Genomic DNA, 19,984 nt, shown 5'->3' on the forward strand with positions numbered 1-19,984 from the left:
CTCCTATCCCAAAGGCAACTTCCCCAGGCTCTGAATACACATAAAATGAAAACAAACATTAAACAACTGGGGGAAAAAATGAACAACACTTGGTGTTCATGTTCCCAGCCTCCTAAGCTCAGAGTGCTTCATGGGCTCCAGCCTCCTGTCTTCGACGTCCACAGTGTTGGGAGAAGCAAGTCTGGTGAGAAGTTTCCAACTGGGATATGTTCTTGCCTTAGCCCAGTTGGAATCCCACATAACTTGTAATTTTTACTCCATGGTTCGGAATGTTTCAGAACACTTATGCCCTATTGATCTCTGGGGAATTTGCCAGACTACTTGGGAATCAATTAGAACTCAGCCACCAGCCTGTTTACTTCAGGCAGTTAAGTAGAAAGTAAAAACAGTGCCAATTCTCTTCCTGGTATTTGCTTTAATTCCTTCAAGAGAATATGGAATCTTCTGGAGGTAATCCTGTACATATACAAAAATACCGTATATACCCGAAAATATGCTGTGTTCATTTAACCATTTTTACCCCACGTGCTGGTTCTGAGGCTGATCTTGTGAGAGGAACTGCAGATGTTGAAACGTGGCTGTAGATGAGGAGGGGCATACAGGGAGAGCGTATCACCTCAAGCTGGTTCCTCCTTCCTGCCTTCTTGTAGTGGTGGGTCATGCACTATTTTCTTTTCACAGAATAATTTTGCACTCACCAACCCAGAGAAGAGCATCCACAAGGAATCAGATACAAAGGAAACCAGGGGAGAGGAGGAGCTAGACACGGAGGTCCTAGAGGTGTTCCACCCAACCCAAGAGTGGCAGACTCTCCAACCAGGTACTGGACTTGCTCTGCTCCTTAGAAACTCTGAATTAAATCTACAAATGCCCTTTGCTCTTGAAGATTGGGAGCAGGCATTCTCATGGTGACCATCACAGTGGTAGCTACAGTGCCATGGGATTTAGGGACCTCCATTCTCCAGCAGAGCAGTGTGTGGTGTATGAGAGGGAGGTCTGTGGTGGGTGGCCGTGCTTTCTGAGTAAGTGATGGAGAACTTTGTGAAGCACAGGAGATTCAGTGACATGTGCCTTGCTCTGCAAATGCTATTTTGGGCTCTGCTCCTTGGCTCAATGCTGCTGAAATAGTGTTCATGGGAGAGTCCTGAGCACTGGTGCTGGGCCCAAAAGTTCTGTTCAAGGAAACTGTGCCAAGATAAAAAAGGGCTGGTCCTTGCCTGATCATAACTGAGGCATCTTTAGAGGCAACAACTTTCTAAATCACTTATGACCCTGAGTCCAAGGTTTCAAGTAGTAATGACAATGGTCTGTAGTTGTGAAATGTTTACTATATTCAAGCCCACTGCGAAGTTCCTCATGTATACCATGTTGTTCAGTTTCCACAGGAATAGAATTATTACTGTCTTTATCTTCCAGTGGAAATGCTGAGACTCAAAAGGTTAGATGACTTGTGTTATTCACCTGATGCCAAATGTCATGGGCCTCAGAGCCTTGATCCACTCGCTGTCTTCTCACTCCTCCTTCCCAGCTACAGCTGTCCTTGACTGGAGCCTGCTCTGCCAACGCCGAGACTATTCTCAGGTGCAGGCAGCTTGTGTTCTGTGTTGTGGCAAAGTGGAAGGCAAGTTCTGGCAGCAGCCACGGTACAGCTCCTCAGGTCCTTGCTGATATTCATCACCATGTCCTCACAGCCCCCGTTGCTGCGGTGCTGCCAGGGATAGCACTGCTGTGCCAGCAGCAATCGCACTCCTGCGAGGCTTGCATGTGGGTAGGCGCTGCTGCACAAGACTGAAGCCCTGAAGAAGCCAAGCGAGAGCTCGTGGCTTCAGCAGAGGGAAGTTCAAGAACAGAGATGTAACGAGGGACTGGATTCAGCAGGTCGGATTCTGCCTGTCTTCTCTCAGCTTCCCTGAGAACAGAATCGGTCTTTGAGGAATAGCTTGGAGAGACTCTTGGGAGTTTGGAGGTAGAAGTTGTGGCTATGGTCCTCTGGCTTTATGTAGGGTTGCTGGTAGTCTTGTAAACTGGCAAGCTGTGGAGTCAATGGAGGCTGAAGTTCTGGGCTCCTACTTCTACTTCTGCCCCTCTGGCTAGGTCAGTAGTTCCATCAAGCCCTTGGTCTGCACTGCAAGCAGAACAGTGCTCGTATTTTAGACCTTGAGCTGTTGTAGCCCTCTGGCAGGGGCACTGCTGCTAGTGGCTCAAGAGCCCCATGTGTATTCTTTGGAATGAAGAGCCGGAGACTAAGTGAGGAGCAGGCTCTGCAAGAGCTGGGAGCCAGAGAGAAGCACTCATCTCACATGGAACTGATGCTCCTTTGACAACACCCTCTAGCTTGTAGTTTCTCAAGAGCTCCTTGTAGACTCTTCTGTACACAATTCTCTTATAGCTGCTGTAAAATCTGTTGCCACCAAAGCACATTGTAGATTCAAAGTCCTCTACCCAGTGTATCATCACTTGGTTTAGATATTGTGGTTTTCAGAGGTAAATTCCCCACTTGTACACATCTTTAGTCCACTTGTGGAATTGGACACTATTGAAGGTGCAAGAACATGCCACCTTCTTTTCCTGGTGATCTTACCTGAGGAAGGGGACTTAGGATGTGATGGAAAGAATTCTATGGTTATCCGATGCTCTCCCTTCCTCTTTCAATAGCAGTTTTGATGAGGGAGCAGGGACGAGCACAAACAGAATGTTCAGTACAGTGTTTCCTGAGTGAGAGCCAGAGGCAGACAGGGGAACATGGTGGGCACTGTTTGGGGGTGTTGAAGACAAGGGGAAGTTGATATAGATAGTTGTTGACCCTATCTCAGCTAACCAGTTCTGCCCTTCTGTTGAAAGGACTTTTGGTCTTTGATGGGAAGGCTGTACCTCTGATTTCCTTTTGCCTCAAAGGGAAGATTACTAGGGAATATGGGCTGTTTGGGTTATGGGATAGGCTTATTGGAAGGCAGATTGCCAGACTGCCTGCTGCATCCTGGCACATGTGACTTTTTAGGTCTTCCCACTGGGCCAGGTGGGAACTTGGATTCAGCCACACATCACTGAGACCGCTACAGGTCTCACCTCTAGAGTCTGCCTGCCACTGTTACTACTGTCAGTATCGTCACTGGGAGTTGCTCGTTCCTGGAAGAGATTTTCCTGTCTCCCTTTCTTTGGTTTATTTTGGGATCTGCCTCACCTAACAGAGCCACAGCAAGCATTTGTGGGTGGCTTCAGCATCAGTGTTCATAAGCGAGCAGGGGAAGCTGTGCTGGCAGTGCCTCTTAAGAGGTTCTGGGCAGGGAACTGAGACATTTGTCCTGGAGCTGAGTACTCCTGGATTCCAGAATCTTGTGCCCATGCACTTGTTATTATGGGACACTGATTACAGCCAGACTCTCTGGCTTTATCTTCCCTGAGCATTTTCTGAGATCCTACCTTGTGCCAGAGATAAATAGCTCACATTTACTACGCATTGACTCTGCCAGGCACTCTTTGAGGGTAGTTGCTATAGCTATCCTAACTTTTACAGACAAAACTCATTTGCGGCATGAGGAGATTACTCAGACAAACAGCCAATAAGTAGTAGTGTCAAAATTCAGATACCTTAAGCCAAGCTTAAATACTGTGCCACGATGTCTTCCTAAGGAACAAACTGGACATGAACTCTTTGTGCCTTGTAGCTTATAGGTTCACAGAAAATACAGAAACAACAAAAGGCCATTGGTGTGGCAAGACCAGGCCTTCTTTTGTGCTGAGGAGTCCGTAAGGACGTTAGCTGGGGCAGTTTTATGATGCTGGACCTGACTGTGGCTCTCTTTGAGCTGTGGGCACTCAGGTTGCTTAGAATCTCAAAAAATCTCATCTGAAAATAGAAATGGAAATAAGAACGACACAGAAATGGTATTGCAAAGTGTATATGTGTGTGTGTGTGTGTGTAAGAGAGAGAGTGTGAGTGTGTGAATGTAAAGTATGAGTTTGTGTTTGTGTAAGAATGAGTGTGAATGTGCGTGTATGGATATGAGTGTGTGTATGTGTGTGTGTGTGTGTAAGCTGTTTCTTAAGGGGCCTGACATACAGAACATATTCAATATGTTGTCATTTAAAAACATGTACCACCGGGCGGTGGTGGTGCACGCCCGTAATCCCAGCACTTTGGGAGGCAGAGGCAGATGGATTTCTGAGCCTGGTCTACAAAGTGAGTTCCAGGATAGCCAGGGCTATACAGAGAAACCCTGTCTCAAAAAAACCCAAATCCAAAACACCAAAAAAAAAAAAAAAAAAAAAAAAAAAAAGCACCTTTGCTCCCTTTGGTGACTTGAAGAAGTAGAGGTGAGGACACTGGACAATGGCCACCCTGTCCTTCCTCTTTGTCAGTGATGCCCATAAGCCACTCTGGGCTCAAGAGAGCACAGTCACTCTCAATCCCAGGCTTCTTATTGACCCAATCTGACGTCAAGGCAGCTGTGAGAATCCCTGAATTATTGGCCTTTGAGCCCAGTCGATGAGGGCATGCAGGAAGTCTTCGCAAGAACACGCTCCTGCAAGGGGTGGAAAAGGAAAAAAATGTAAACCATCAACTGAGGAGAGCGGTGGAAGAGTTCCAGAGTGCCGCCATCTGGTCAGATTGTCTCAGACCTGCGCGAACAAGAACAGGATTGCATTTTAAAATCTTCATTTATAGACCAACTACTCTGGTTTCAAGTATTTAAGAGAGGAGCCTGATTTCCTGCAGGCTCTGAACGTCTGTCTCAAGAAGCTCCTGGCCCTAGTCTGGGTGACAAGGCTGTTCCTCTGGAGCTTCTGATCCTTTGCAGCTTCAGTGGGGCTTGTGTGGTTTGGTATTTCTGTGACACCACTGGTATGTCCAAGAAATCAGTTCAATTCTAATACTGTTTGCTAAGGATTGGTATCAGATCCCACAGTTAAAGCTCAGTTTCCCCTATCACTGCCCCCGTTTCAGATGCCACTTCCAAATCTTGGGCTACCGTACCTCTCACTACCCAAGATTCTCACACCCTTTTCATAGGTTTGGTAATTTTGATAATTAAATAAACTCAGAACTCAGAACACGCTACTTAGGTATATCTTTCTGGTGTCAATAATGCAGCTGAGGAGCAGCTAAGAGGAAGAGGGGCAGACCTGGAGGTCAACCTTCCCAGCTCCCTCGTCCTGCAATTCAAGTGGCATCAGGAATTGCCCTGCTGCCTTTTGTTCAGGACCCTTAATGGGTAGGCACGATTGATGCCAATGCTTGGCCACAAGTGATCAACCTCCAGTACCCCTGCACTCCGCAGAGACAGAGGATGGGTCTTAAAATCCCAACTCGGTAATCATGAAGCAGTCTTTCTGCTGCCATGCTCAGTGCTGATCCCCATGAAAATCCCCGCCAACAGTCACATATTAGCATACATTCTGGTGTGGTTGAAAGGCACGGTTGTGAATAATAAAGTCTCTGTCACTTAGGGGCATTCCATACATTTTAGAAGCACTGTGCTGAGGGGTGCAGCGCAAAGGAGGATCTTTTTTTTATGCATACCACAGGATGTGATTGAGGTGAGACTGAGGTTCGAAGCTTCTGGTACTTCTGCAACCCGAGAGGCAGAAGACCATCCTCTCCTAGGACAGGATCACCTTTTCCCTAGTCTTCAGGGTGCCCCCAAAAGCTTCAGCTTTCCTGTTGAATTTGCCCCACACCAGAACTGTGTATGCCCCAGGGCACGGGGCATTTGTGGGTGGGAGCCTAGCAGAAGCCTAAAGGCAGTCCATACCTAAATATGTGGCTTAGCAGGGTGCAGACCTGGGACTTCTTGATTGCCAGCAAGAAGTAATGGCACACGCACACAGGGTCTCAGCATGTAGCCTTGGCTGGTCCAGAACTTGCTATGTAGAACAAGCTGGCCTGTAACTCAGAGCTCTACCTGCCTCTGCCTCACAAGTGCTGGAATTAATACCTGGGAGGGAGCGAGGGAGTGAGGGAGGGAGGGAAGGGGGAAAGAGAGACGGGGGGGGGGGGGGGGAAGAAAGCAGAAGTCTGAAAACTTAAAGGAATTTTGTTTTGTTTTTGTTTTTTGGATTTGGTTTTTTCGAGACAGGGTTTCTCTGAGTAGCCCTGGATGTCCTGGAACTCACTCTGTAGACCAGACTGCCCTCGAACTCAGAAATCCACCTGCCTCTGCCTCCCAGAGTACTGGGATTACAGGTGTGCACCACCACCACCCAGCAAAGGGAATTTTTATATTTGGAGCTTTCCTCTCAGGAACAGGCAATAGGCAGGGGAGCTTAGACTGTTGATTGACAGGAGTACTTATCTGGAGCCTGTTTGACCTGTGAGAGGTGGATCTAAGTTTTAATGACTTTCTTGATTCCCAGGAGCTTACCATTACCATTGTTTGTAAGCTGTACTGAAATCCATATTGTATAAAAAGCAGCTAACAGCCATTGTAAAACAGTTGGAATAAACTCATGCCTTCAAGTCATAGCAAAAGCTATGGCTTTGGGTCAAAAAGCACGAACTTTTTCTTTTTCTTTTTCTTCCGCCCGCCCCCCCTCCTCCCCCCAGACAGGGTTTCTCTGTGTAGCCCTGGCTGTCCTGGAACTCACTCTGTAGACCAGGCTGGCCTCGAACTCAGAAATCCACCTGCCTCTGCCTCCCAGAGTGCCGGGATTACAGGCATTACCACTGCCCTTTTTCTTTTTTTCTGTCCAGAAGGCTAGGATTGTAGATTGGACAGAGGTGCTCCTAGCATGATGAAAAGCATCTTTAACTCTGTACTTAGAAAACAACTAGAGGAATTTAGCATCTTGAGCTTGTTACTCGTAATAGTAGTCAGTGCTTTATGAGCTTCTCAGGCCGTCATTGATTACTGATAACACTTAGAACTTTTGAAATCTTAGAACAATAACATACAGGGGGAAAGAAATCTGAAATATCTCTCATTTTTAAAATCATTTTTACATCTTTATAATTTGTGTTTATCTATCTTAAATTATTTTCTTAGATCTTCATAACTTTAGGCTTTTATAGATTAATACATTTATAACGTATTTTTAGACTTATAGTTTATTACATTTTAATTCTTGTATCCAGCTAGTTTTCATTAGACACATTTAAGCGCTTGGTTATTGAGAATAGTGTTTGGAGAGCAAGTTACTTTAAATAAAGGAATAGTAAAAGTTATATTGAAACCTATTTTGTGAGTTTATCTTTTGGTGTGAAGTAAACAGTGCCTGCCTTTCTCATCGGGAGACCTAGGAGCTCTGGAAAAGACAGAGCTACAGTTAGCCTTCAGTCCCATCAGAGATCTGAGAAGATAAATTATAGCAGCAAGTGTAATCCAAATGGCCTCTGTACTAATTGTGTACTAAAGTGACAGACGTACCAGCTATCTGGACAGTTACCCTAGGCTCCCGTGGTAGTCTTCATTGGGGGTGGAGGTCATAGGTCCTTGTCCTCATACAGGACAGCATTACATCTTTAACTGCTGCACAGGATGGCATTGGCCTTCGGGTGCCAGAACCAAAGTCTGAGAGACTTAACTGTGGAGGAAGGACTTGGGAAAACTGGCCCGCTCTGTGAGGGAGACTAGAGCAGTCAACCCAACAGTGCCCACAGTGTGGGCAGGCCCTGGGAGCTGGCATGCCATGTGGCAGCTTTGCCCAGTGGTCTGCTGGTGAGCTCTGTGCCCTGTCCTCCTCCTTGAAGACCTTGAGGTCATGAAGAGGAGCTGGTGTCTCTGTCCATCATTGAAAGCTTTTTCATTAAACATTTTTTGTTTGTTTTTTGTATTTTGAGACCCAGTTTTTCTGTGTAACCCTGGCTGTCCTGAAACTTAATTTGTAGACCAGACTGCCCTCAAACTCAGAAATCCTCTTGCCTCTTGTCTCCCAAGTACTAAGATTAAAGGTTTTCACAACCATCATCACCACCTGGCAATTTTATAGATTTTAGCCATACTTGATAAACTTACAAATCTCAAGGTACAGAAAATTCATATTATAATCTTGAAATCTCGAGATAAAGTTTATATACTAGCAAAAATTTAGGCAGTTAAATGAAACCAATAGTCTAATTGGTTTTAGTTGTTCTGCCTCCCCTCCCCCCCAACCAGCTGCAAAGTCAGAAACTTTACAACCCCAGAGCCAGCTTTTTAATACAAAAGAATAACATAAGATAATATTTCAACATTATCAATACCCCAAAGGACATTTGGATTCTTGTTAAACTAATTTCAGTGACCAGAAAGCTCAGAGGTAAGAAATTCTGAAACCTGGCTATCAAAGTAGCCATGATGCGTGGTGGCAGCCATGGCGCATGGTAGCAGTGGATGTGGGAGTACGCAGAGTTGCCCTGGTTTATCAGGATGTCTTGAGGAAGACAGGATGCCAGGCTCCTGGAGGCTGACAAATGACCCTACAGTAGGAGAAGAGCATGGCGGGCGGACACATATGCAGGTCGCAGAAGACTCTCTGAGGGCATTTTAGATTTCTTCATTTCAGAGAGGTATCATTTCTCTTGATGGTAAGGTTCTTCTCCAGCCTGCCTGAATGGCTATCCTGCCCCTCAGCAACCAGATAGAGCCCCACCCTGAACTGAACAGGCCGAGGCCCAGACAACAAGACTTGCTACCTCCATTGCAGGTACTGCCAAGGCCGAGGGCACTCTGTACTGCTGGCTGAGCTCTGCAGTGCCAACACAACATGTTTGTCCAGGATTTGGCTTTATTACCTAGTTAGGACAGGCTGGAGTCCAGGATGCAGTCTGTGGGCTGGAGTGTGATAGACAGCAGCTGCTGGCCAGCCTCTGTTTAACAAGTATTTGTATGCTTACTGCTAATGTCATGGCCCTTCCCATCCCCTTCCTCCGCTGTCATCCACCTGCTCTCCCCAAGGTTTAATCAAGAGTATTCATGAGAATGGCACAGCCTTAGCTTTCAAAGGTCAACTCCCAAAATGGGTGAGATGAAAACCTTAGACTGAGCAGGGACTCCCAAGAACTAGCTGTCAATACCAGAGTCAGCCTTCATGCCAAGAACTCTGCTTCAGTTCAGAAAGTCTGTGTAGCTCCTCCAACTGCCCTCTCTCTGGAGTTGGCCTCACCGTTCTGGTGAGATAGCTTGAACCATCTCCAAGGTATGCAGGGCTTAGAATAGCTCTCAGGTCTGGCCTGCAGGTAGAATGAGAGACCCTTTCCTAGAACTTCTTACATGTTTAATTTTTACAGAATACATGTAGGAACTCTGTGGAAGGAATAGCAGAGGCTTGCCTCTATGAACTTATGCTGTAGGGAGGCCTGACCCCTAGACAAGGATGCGGCTCTGTGGTAACAGTCCTTGAAGGGAAGACTTCCCAAAGGCATTGGGAATATTGATGCATATTGAAGAGAGATTTTGGTATATGTTGGGAAAGATTTAATACAGATAGATTTAAAATTCAGGCTGGGTGGCGCAGTGGTGACAACACCTTTAATTCCAGCACTTAGGAGGCAGAGGCAGGCTGGAGAGCTCTAAGACCTTCTGTGAGCTAGTGCTAACCATCCCTTTTCTGAAGACAGGAGGTATCCTGGGATACTGTGGGAACCTTGACAGTGGCTTGTCAGAGTGGCATCTATACCCTGCTCGCCACTGCTTTTCCAGTATGCCTAGAAAGAGTGACAGTGGAGCAGGACAGTCCGTGCTGCAGCTGTCTGTGAGCCTGCTGTTACCTCGGACTATAGCTGCACCGATTGTGCCTCTCGTATGTCAAGACTTTCACTGTTGTTGCTCATAAACTCACTTCTGCCGACATTCTTTTATTTCCCATACTATGTTAATTTGGGCAAACCAAAAATTGAACTTTATTTAATATTTTTAAATTCCCAGAAAAGTATGTTTATATTTTGTGTAATAGTGTTGTTTAGAAGACGGGAACTATTTCTTTGGATTAAAAAAGTTGAAATTTGATTATCTGTGGCCGTAATTAGTTTATTGGGGCAGAGGTGAGCGTTTATGGAATAGTAATAGGGTATATTTATAACAGTCTGTCCCTACCCCAGGAGCGTGGAAAGACAGACATCTCCTGGGCCTGGCAGCAGCCTCCACGTTCATTTGCCTTCTCTGGTTCTCATCTGCTTTGGCCAGCTCTGCTTTCCACAGGAGCGGAGGTTGTTTACTCTCTTTCAGGGCTGAGAGTTAAGAAGATACAAGAATTTTAGTCTAGTAATTGGGTAGAGAAGAAAACTTTCTTTTGCTTTTTTTCTTGATTTCCCCCTTATGTTAAGCTCTGTTCTGTCCATTGTTCACTCTCAGCTGTGTGTAGTGAGCTGGAGCCCACGGCCAGCCTGGACTGTATGAGACTGCCTCAACACAACAAGCAAGTAAACAAACAAAGGCAGTGGAGAGATAACCTAAAACAGTATCTGCTGAGGACCTCGCGAGGACTTTGGAATGTGACATTTGGAGGCTGTGGGTGTGACGGGGAGCAGCTACTCAGGTAGCCTCGACTCAGTGATGGCTCTTCAGGCTGGCTGTCCTCCTTTGTTTCCTAGATTAGATCTTGGGGTTAGATCCAGATGACCCCAGACACAGTGGGGTAAGTGGCTCTCGCTGCAGGGCGATTAGAGTTGTTTGGCTTCAAATCTAGGACTTTGCCCGCCTATTTATTTTAAAACTTCATCTGACTGTGATTAAGCCAGTGAGTGTTTTGGTTTCATAGCTACCGGACAAAATGTTCCTTTTTTTTCCTCTCTATTTTTTTTTTTTTTTTTTTTTGGTGCATATGGTATGTGTGTCTGCACAGGTTTAGGAATGTGTGACCTTCTTAGTTGCTGCCTTCATTATTTGTGTGTGTGTGTGTGTGTGTGTGTGTGTGTTTGGTGTGTATGTGGAGGCCGGAGGATGTCTGGTGTCCTGCTCTGCCACTCTGGACCTTACTCTCTTGAGACAGGGTCTCAGGCTCTCAGGGTCTCAGAGTTAGGCTGGTGGCCAGCAAACCCAGCAACATTCTTGTATGTGCCTCCACAGTTCTGGAGCTGAAGGCTTACACATGGCTATGCCCGCGGCTGCCGGCCATCGAGCTCAGATCCTCATGCTTGTGCTCTCGCCCTCAGCTCTCTTGAGCCTTTGAGACAGGGCCTCTCCTACACATGACGTTCACTAATGGCTAGGCCGCCAGTGGGCTCTAGGAATCTGCCTGTCTTTGGTACTCTAGCACTGGGATTATAGACATTGTTATTCATTATTTTTTTCTGAGGGGTCAGGGGGTCTGAACTCAGACCTCACACTTGTGCAACAAGAACTTTACCCAGTGAGCCGTCTCCCAACCCCCTCTGGTTTTCATGCTCTCAGCTGTCTTCCTTTCCCTCATGGCCTGCCTTTGTTGTCTCCTTTCCTGCCTTACTGCAATGGCCTCTGCTTACAGCTGAGTGGCAGGTGGCAGGGATGGATAGATGGAATGTATGTAGCTGAGGGAATATTTTTCTCAATTCTGTTAGCATCAAAGAAATGACTTCCAAGCCAGTCCTTCCAGCCATGCATTTCACCGATCAGTCAGAATGAGAGGAAAAACACATTAGCATTGCCAGAGAGGGGATTTGGGGAAAATCAAGTCTGTGGAACTGAGTGATCTAAAGTCATAGCATTAAAGACAAATCTTGAAGTGCAGCTGGAGTATTTTCTAGTCTGTCTCCTGTGGCCAGGTCCCTTGATGTATATCTGCCATGCTGTATGAATGGTATGCGCTCATCCTGGAAGAGCCCCAGGCTGAAGAGGGCACACGAGCCTGGTTGCCTGTCATTAGATATTCTGGGCCTGACACAGGGAACCAGCGATCCCAGGGGGTTAGCTTCTTTTAAAACAGAGTCATGTTTTAGTTACATGTGTACAAGTATATGCCCAACTATATGTATGTGCAGCGTGTGCATACAAAGTGCCTGGGGAGGTTAGAAATAGGTGTCAGATCTCCTGACACAGGTCAGGAGGTTATGTGCTGCCCAGTGTGGATACTGGGAATGGAACCATGGTTCCCTGAAGAGCCCTAAGAGCCTTTTAAGTGTATTTCAGTTTTAAACCCTGAGACTTCCCAGCTCTACATATTTGCAAAGGTCTTATAAAATATAAGAGTTCTCTTGAATTAAGCATGCCTTCATGATCATTATATTTCTTCTGACTTAAGCCAGTCCAGAGTGAGGTCCCTGGAGAACAGCCTTTTTGTCTTAGACTATCAATCCCCTTCTTATTAAGAAAAAGAAGCCTTCTGGTTGTGAAGACTAAACTAAATGAATTTTGTCTCCTTTGGAAAAGAAAAACAAGGCTAACAGTGACCCCCCTTCAGTTAGTTCTTCAAGCTCTTTAGAGAAGGGGTGAGCAGAGGCGGAGCCTGGGAGATCTGACACTTGGTATTTGTTGCAGTCCCTGAATGTCACAGCTGCCTAGGTCCATACTTTCACCTGAGTCTTTTATAGCTGTATAGCCTTGGGCAAGTTACTTAATTCACTAAAATTTAATCAAATATATAATGAAATATTTTCTCATTAAAAAAGAATTTGGTGGTAGAAGAGGAGAGATTGCTCAGCAGTTAAGAGCACTTACTGATCTTGCAGAAAACCCAAGTTCAGTTCCCAGCACCCACATCAGGTAGCTCAGAACCTCCTGTAAGTCCATTTTGAGGGTATCCTACACCCTTTTCTTGCTTCTGTGGTCACCTGTATGTGTGTGGTGCATACAAACTCATTTACCCCACACATACATACACAGAAAAATAAATCTATACTTTTAATAGAAAAATGCCCATCTATAAAATACAGTTAAAAATCAACTAACATTTATTAAGAAAATAAAATGAATATGGCATTACAGTAAGTACTTAATCGCCGGGCAGTGGTGGCGCACGCCTGTAATCCCAGCACTTGGGAGGCAGAGGCAGGCGGATTTCTGAGTTTGAGGCCAGCCTGGTCTACAGAGTGAGTTCCAGGACAGCCAGGGCTACACAGAGAAACCCTGTCTCGAAAAACCAAAAAAAAACAAACAAACAAACAAAAAAAAACAAAAACAAAAAAAAGTAAGTACTTAATCTTTCCAAAATAAATACTAATTTCTCTTGCTTCTATTATACTAAAATTGGGTAGATATTAGACAAATCAGAATTGAGGCAAGAGCTGAAATGGCAGCTCAGTGGTACAGTGCTTGCCTGGTTCAACCCTGCGTAGGAACAGATTCCAGGGCATAATCTGAAAACAGCGGACCACTCTTCAAGTCAAGCATGACAGACACTGAGGTGTGTAGGTAAAGAATATCAAATGTGAGGAGGAGGCAGTTTGAGGTCAGCCAGGTCTACATACTGAGTTCCTGGACAACCAGGGCTACATAGTGAGATCCTATCTCAGAAACAAAATAATGGGGGGGGGGGAGGAGAGGTGTGAAGATGGGGCTGAAGAGATGGCCCAGCGTTAGGAAACATGCTGAGCCATCATGAGGACTTGAGTTCAGATCCCATCACCCGAGTGACAAGTCAGGCATCCCACAGATGTCTGTAACTCCAGTTCTAAGGGATCCAGTACTGTCTTCTGATAAATGTGCATGTATAGGCATGTCCAGCTGCACACATGGAGAGGCATACATTCACAAGTCACATATACATGTGGATAAATAGAAATTTTACAAAGTGGCAGACACTGAGAACTGTTAGAGGCTGGAGGATGCTAAGAAGACAAGAAAATCAAATACAGTGTCATATCTTAAATTACATTCTGGGACAGAAAAAATGTGGACAGTTGGTGAACTCATAGCTTTGTACTGCTTTATCAGTGTTAATTTCTTATTTTTGGTAATTGATTTATAGCTTTATAACCTATAACTATCAGGGGAATCAGATGAAGGGTATGTGATAACTCTGTACCTTTTTTTCTGCTACTTTTCTGGAAGTCTGAAATTACTTCAGCATAAAAAGGTAAACTACAGTAATAGGGTCCATTTGATAAAGAAGGAGCTGACCACAGCGTAGCCCTGTCCCTAGCATAGCAAAGGACATCTGATTCCATCTCATTCCCTGTGGCAGAGGCAGGGCTCTTAGTAAAAGGCCATTACTAGCCTCCTTTGTGCCTGTGTATCTCCAGTATCCTTAGGAGATGGCTACCCTATGCCCGTGATTGGTCAGATATCAGGCATGCACCTCCGTCTGACCTGGTAGCAGTGCCATATATCAGCTGGTGAGGAGGGCGTTCATTTAGTATTAGAACTCTGCAAATCAGAGTGATCAGGGCACTGGCCTCAGTTCCTTGATATAATTGAAATTCTGCCTGTTTCATCCTTCTGTCTGAGCACCCAGTCACCATGGCAATGTGTTTGCAGATTGCAGCTCCAACCCCACGCTCACTGTTTGATCATCCAGAAGAAAGAACCATAAGTTCAAACCCAGCTTTGCAGTAATTTATCATTTTCTTTCCTGTTTTAAGTCCCTTGCTCTTGCACAAAGCAGGTGTTTTGTTGCTTTTCTTGTGTGCAGAAGCTACATGTGCTCTTCTTAAGACTGATGTGGCCATCTCTGTCACACTAATCGCAGGGTGTGTAGAAGAACGCCATTATTCTCATTGGGAGAATGTGAGTCTTTTACCTTTTATTTTTCTTTGAAGTTAGCTGTCAGGGGGGTATGGAATATATATTTCTGTTCTAGTCTGCAACTCCCTTACAAGTATTTACCAACAGCAGCTCATATTTTCTAAGTTAAAAAAAAATCAATGCTAAAAATTGTTCTTTGTATTTTAGCTGAGTAGCTGAGGTGTTCTGCTTTCTGCTATTGATTTTCAGATTTTATAGTCAGACCCTTGGGATGCATGTGGATTACTCAGTACTATGACAAATGACTGGGCTCTGAATTATGTATTGTATTATGGGGGAGTTTATAAACTCTATTCCTGTGTTGGTTATTTTAGGCATAAGACTACTGAGCTGTTATTTCTCTTTTCGTTACATGTGACTAAAAGGAAGATAAAGATATTGAAAGATACTGGTGAGAGAGAAGGGTCTAGCTCAAGCTGTACTTTCCCTCCCCCTCAAACTGAATTCAGAGCTTTAGGATGGGCAGGGTGGGGTAGGGGCTGGGGAGTTTACAGTGCCCGTGTAGAAGAGAAGATCTACTGAAAACCAGCCCTTTTGTTGTGTTTTTGCTCAAGTTGGAGCCCAGTGGAAGAAGGCTGACTGACCCTGCTCCCTCCCAGGCTTCTGAGGCCTGGGCCCCGAGATGGTTGTCTTTGCTGTCACCTCTCCCTCTGCCCACAGACACTTGTGCTGAAGGATGTGCAGACCCTTTACAGGCGGTTTGGCACTGCCTGGCCTGCAGAGATTATCTGTCTCTCTTGAATGAGCAACTTTATGTTTGCAGCTCCTTTTCTTAGCACAGAGAAAAATTGCCTCTGCTGGCTTCTGCCTTCTGATGGAAATGTTTACTTTTCCCAGGGAGAGGCACTGTTCTTTGGTGTTAATGTCTACTAGCACTCCCTGGTCCTTGTGGGAGTGGAGCCTGAGCTCAAGGGTGGACAGGAAGAGGTGGCCATTGGAGCATGCACAATTGCCACTGGGGCAGCCATCTGCTAATGCTGCGACTTGTAGCCTGCCTCAGAGCAGGCTGTCGGGAGGGAAAGTCCACACTCCAGGGCCTGCATGCAGTATGCACAACCCATTCCCTAAATGAGCTTCTTGAGTGTATATAACTCCTGTCTACCCTGTTCTTGTATGACCTGCCTCAGGGCACCCTTTAGAATCTCCCCTAATTATACTTCTAGTGCTGAACATTAGAATTTCTGGTAATAGCTGATGGGGGGGGGTTGGGGAGGGAATATATTTCTAAAATTGCAGTGAGGGATTGATTTATAGTTATGGGAAGATTTGCTTCTTAGAGGGAAATTATCACATTGCAATGATACAGTCTCACAGCAGTGGTATTTTTCCTCCTTCCAAAGCCACAGCTGCCCTACCCCCACCTATCCAGTTCCTTTCCGAATGGGTTCCCTGTCTTTTGTGGAGGCCCTTCTAACAGGATGAATGTGTTCTTCCCCTGCAGACCACCACTTTGTTCTCTTCACGGTCTCCCCCCAACCTCCTCCTCCTCCTCCTGCAATGGAGGAATCTTTCCAGTGTTGTTTAGAGAGAGGAAGCTCTTACGGTGACTGAGTCCTCGCCCACACGGTGGTGATGGCTACCATGCATGCATGCATGCATGCATGCTGTGTGTGCAGGAAGGGCAAGTCGTGCCTTTTGTCTCCATGCAGCTCCCTTTATCGCATATGCCCCTGGGGTGGAGTCTGGGGTGCAGCTGTTTGTTTCCTTCGGTCCCCTTCCTTCAAGCAGGCTCTCTACTCAGGATTGACTTCTGGTACTTAGACAGCTTCCTTTATCTTTGGGACTTCTTGGGTGGACTCACGTTAACAGCTGAAGTCTGGAGGTATTTGTGTGATTGTCACAAGTTGTAGTAAGTGCAGTGCCAGTGTAGCAGAATGCTTTGGCCCACTTGGGAACCTGTTCAAACAAAATGTGACAGTCTTACCACCAGCCACTCCCAGGGTCTGCTTTCCAGTGTCCTTGTTCTTCTCAGGGTGTTGGCATGGCAAGGTCATTAGGGCCCTGTGCTGGGTGTGAGTGAGTTGCTGCTGGGATTGGGTTCTCCCTGAATGTGAGTTCCTTTGCTGCAGGACCAGGTGTGGTATTTTTCAGCAGAGCCACTGGCAAGTACCTGTTGCAGCCACATGAGTGTGGTTCGGTCTGCACAGCGGACATTCCAAACTGAATTTTTCTCCTCCACACTGGCTTCTGTAGGATTTCTTCCCATTTCTGGCCTCAGCTAACTGACTCACTCCAGGTTCTGGAGCCTTCCTAGCCCTGCAGTAAGTCTCATTTGGTAATGATACTATCTGTTGTAGGGATGCAATTATTAAATGTCCTTTGAAATTAACTTTCCAGATATTCATAAGAGACTCCTCCCTTCCCTGATACAGTACCTGTGCTCCTATCCATATGAATGACTGTGTTTTTCATTCTAAATATGGTTGACAGTCACTTGGGGGATGAGAGTGGGAATTTGCTTTCCTCTGCACAGGAGTGAAGTATGTCTAATTTCATTTTCACACTCTGTCTATGAGTGGAACACAGTCCTCTGTGTCCATGTTTAGTACTGCTGTGTTGCTGGACTCTCCTAACAAAAATTAGGCTAATGTCTCCAACGGCTGCATTAGGCAGCAAAATGAGGTTCTAAATTGTAGTGCTATACCAAGGCTCTCTCCAAGGTATTGCCTTGTTCTGGTTTTTATTATTCAGATTCATTCTCTCAATGATTCTCTGCAGACTGACTGGCACATTGGTTCAGTGCAGTGCATTATACTAGCTGAAAGGCAAGATCACCTTTTTAGAAGAGGGAGAAAGAAAAAGAAAAAGGCAAAAGATGAATCCTGGGGTACAGAGTCAACATTAATCTAGTCTAAGCTTCTAGTGGGTCTTTGTGATGCCTAGGAGGCAGGAAAAATGTGCCCAATCCTAGGTGGTGGGCAGAGACGTTGAGTGGGCCACACCATTGTGCCTGTGATACCTGCTGTCCGTTTGGGGCACCTTCTTTCCATCCCTGTGTATTTGCCACTAGGGTATATGATTAGCTGGGTGCTAGCTATCAGAATTCAAAGCCACAGGTCTGAGGATCTTGCCCATTAGGAGCTATAGTCCTGGAGACTCACCAGTTGCTTCTGTCTTGGCTGTAGGGGTATGTGGGGAGGGCAGAGGGGTAAGGGGGGAGCTGTGAGAGGGGGCTGTGGTGGGGCCAAGTCTTAGGATTCTTGCATTTTATATGTGAAGTGGGAGCCTCTTGGCAGTTGGATACCTAGAGCCTTGAAAACTTGGCTCTTATATGTTTGTTTCTTAAAATGACTCTCTTCCACCCCCAGTGAGGAAAAAGTAGTAAGTATTCAAAGCAGAAAACTTAGAAAACAGAAAAACACAAAGAGAAACTTAACAAAACAACAGTGAAATTGCCCAAGTCCTACTATCCAGCTGTAAAATGAGCGTTCTGGCACTGTTTACCAGCGTGCTCCCATTCTGAGCTCACTGTTGTGAGGCTGCTGCCTTCCTCTCATGGATGAAGAGCAGGTTAAGCCAAGCTTGATGACATCCATCTGTTCTTGGTACCTGGGAGGCTGCCAGAGGGTCATTCATGAGCTTGAGAGCAGCCTGGGCTATGGGAGCAACCTGGGCTATGGGAGCAGCCTGGGCTAGCTACATAGTAAGCTCCTAGCCATCCTGGGCTATAAAGCAAGATCCTGTTTTACAAAGAAATAAAGAAAGGAAAAGAAAGGAAAAAGAATAGAAAGGAAGGAAGGAAGGAAGACTAGAAAGAAAAGTAAAGGGAAAAGAATAGAAAGAAAGAAAGAAGGAAGGAAGGAAGGAAGGAAAGAAAGAAAGAAAGAAAGAAAGAAAGAAAGAAAGAAAGAAAGAAAGAAAGAAAGAAAGAAAGAAAGAAAGAAATGAAGGAAATGAAAGGAAGCAAAGAAGAAAGAAAAGAGGAAGGAAGCAGGAGGCTAGGGCCAGAACTCAGCTGAGTGCTTACCTCATATGCACAGCCCTGGATTTAATCCTTAGCACCACATAAACTCGGCATGGTGATGTATGCCTATCATCTCAGCACCAGCAAGGATTAGCAGTTCAAGACCATCCTCAGCTATATAATAAGTAATAAGTTCCAGGCCAGTCTGGGTTACATGAGATTCTATTTCTAAATGAATGAATAAATAACAAAACAGAGGCTGGCTAGAATGCTTAGTAGGTTAATGCTCTTGGTGGCAAGCCTGACAGTGAACATTCTTGTATATATTTTCATATATCCTCTAAGTTCTTAGAAAGGGTATACAAAAGTAGAAGCACTTGTATTTTCCGATTTTGGGGGGGAGGTGGCCAGGGGAACAGGGTGACATCTTTTCAGAGCTGCGCATGTGTCAGGCACTCATGAGGTTTTGAGTATTTCTCAGCCTGCTTTGCTGAGAAATCATACATAGACTCCTTGGGATACAGTCTCTTTATAGTCCCTGGATTGTTCTGGTTTGAATAGGAAACAGCTAGCTTCTGATGAGTCAGGACAGCAAGTGCAAAATACATATCCTTACTGTCTTGTGCCCAGACTGTAATGTCCCCAGGGACAGAGACATTGTCATCAACCTATTTGTGTGTAAACAGTTATTGAATGACTGTACAGACAGAGGGGCGATACAAACAAGGCCCCTGCCACATACACCTTTTGATGTCTGGATAACAGAGCTGACATGAAGCCTCCCCATTCGTGAGCACTCACTTGTGGCAAGAACTAACCAAGGTTGTGGTTGAGGGGAGGGAGGATGATGGCGCAGAGAAAGCTGCTTTCTTCTTCCTCCTCCTCTCCTTCCTTCTTCTCTCCCCTCCCTTTCCCTCTCTTCCTTCTCTCTCTTAGTTTTAGGTAAAGTTCACTAGCCATATAGGGTATTAAGCAACATATAGACATAAATGCTATAGGGTTGGTTATAGGCATTGTAGCACTAAGGCTGTTTTGGAAAGGAAGAGTCATTATACTAGATAAATTTCAGAGAGAAGATAGGACAATAGTTGTGGCCTAAAAATAGCTAGGATTTGATGAAGTGGAGTGGAGAGGGTTTCCATGTGGTGATGGCTGTAGTGATTGTGTAATAATGGCCGCCAGCTGTAGAGCGGTATGGGAGCAGAGTGAGGGTGCAGCGTTATAAGGGACCCGAGAAAGATGAGCTGCACATCAGCAGCACTCAGACTTACGGAATCCAGAGCTATAGTAGATATATAGTGAGAAGAACGCTCCTACTTTGCCTTTGATCGAAGCTTCAGTTTCTCATAGAACCACAGTGCCGCCTTGGACTCTCTCTACCTTTATCTGTTTATCCCGTGTCCTTGGTGAGCTCTGCTAGCCTAATGGCTTTATGCCTGTGTGCTGATGGCTATTTATTTATTTATCTTCCAGTCTCTAAGCATGACTTCTCTGAACTCGAGATCTG

The 19,984-nt window shown here is 45.5% G+C and overlaps 1 protein-coding gene across 3 annotated transcripts in view; it reads left to right on the forward strand.

Moving 5' to 3' along the window:
• Positions 1 to 19,984, forward strand: part of Sil1 (SIL1 nucleotide exchange factor) — a 225,555-nt gene that overhangs the window by 76,037 nt on the left and 129,534 nt on the right. For 2 of the 3 annotated variants that reach the window (XM_052155281.1, XM_052155282.1), the window contains one exon: positions 682 to 820. The exons of the other annotated variant lie outside the window; for it this stretch is intronic. In XM_052155281.1, coding sequence (XP_052011241.1) covers positions 682 to 820 — 139 coding nt within the window. The remainder of the gene's footprint in view (positions 1 to 681; positions 821 to 19,984) is intronic. 3 annotated transcript variants of the gene reach the window in all.

The sequence above is a fragment of the Apodemus sylvaticus genome, chromosome 13 (assembly GCF_947179515.1).
Source record: "Apodemus sylvaticus chromosome 13, mApoSyl1.1, whole genome shotgun sequence".
Lineage (NCBI taxonomy): Eukaryota > Metazoa > Chordata > Mammalia > Rodentia > Muridae > Apodemus > Apodemus sylvaticus.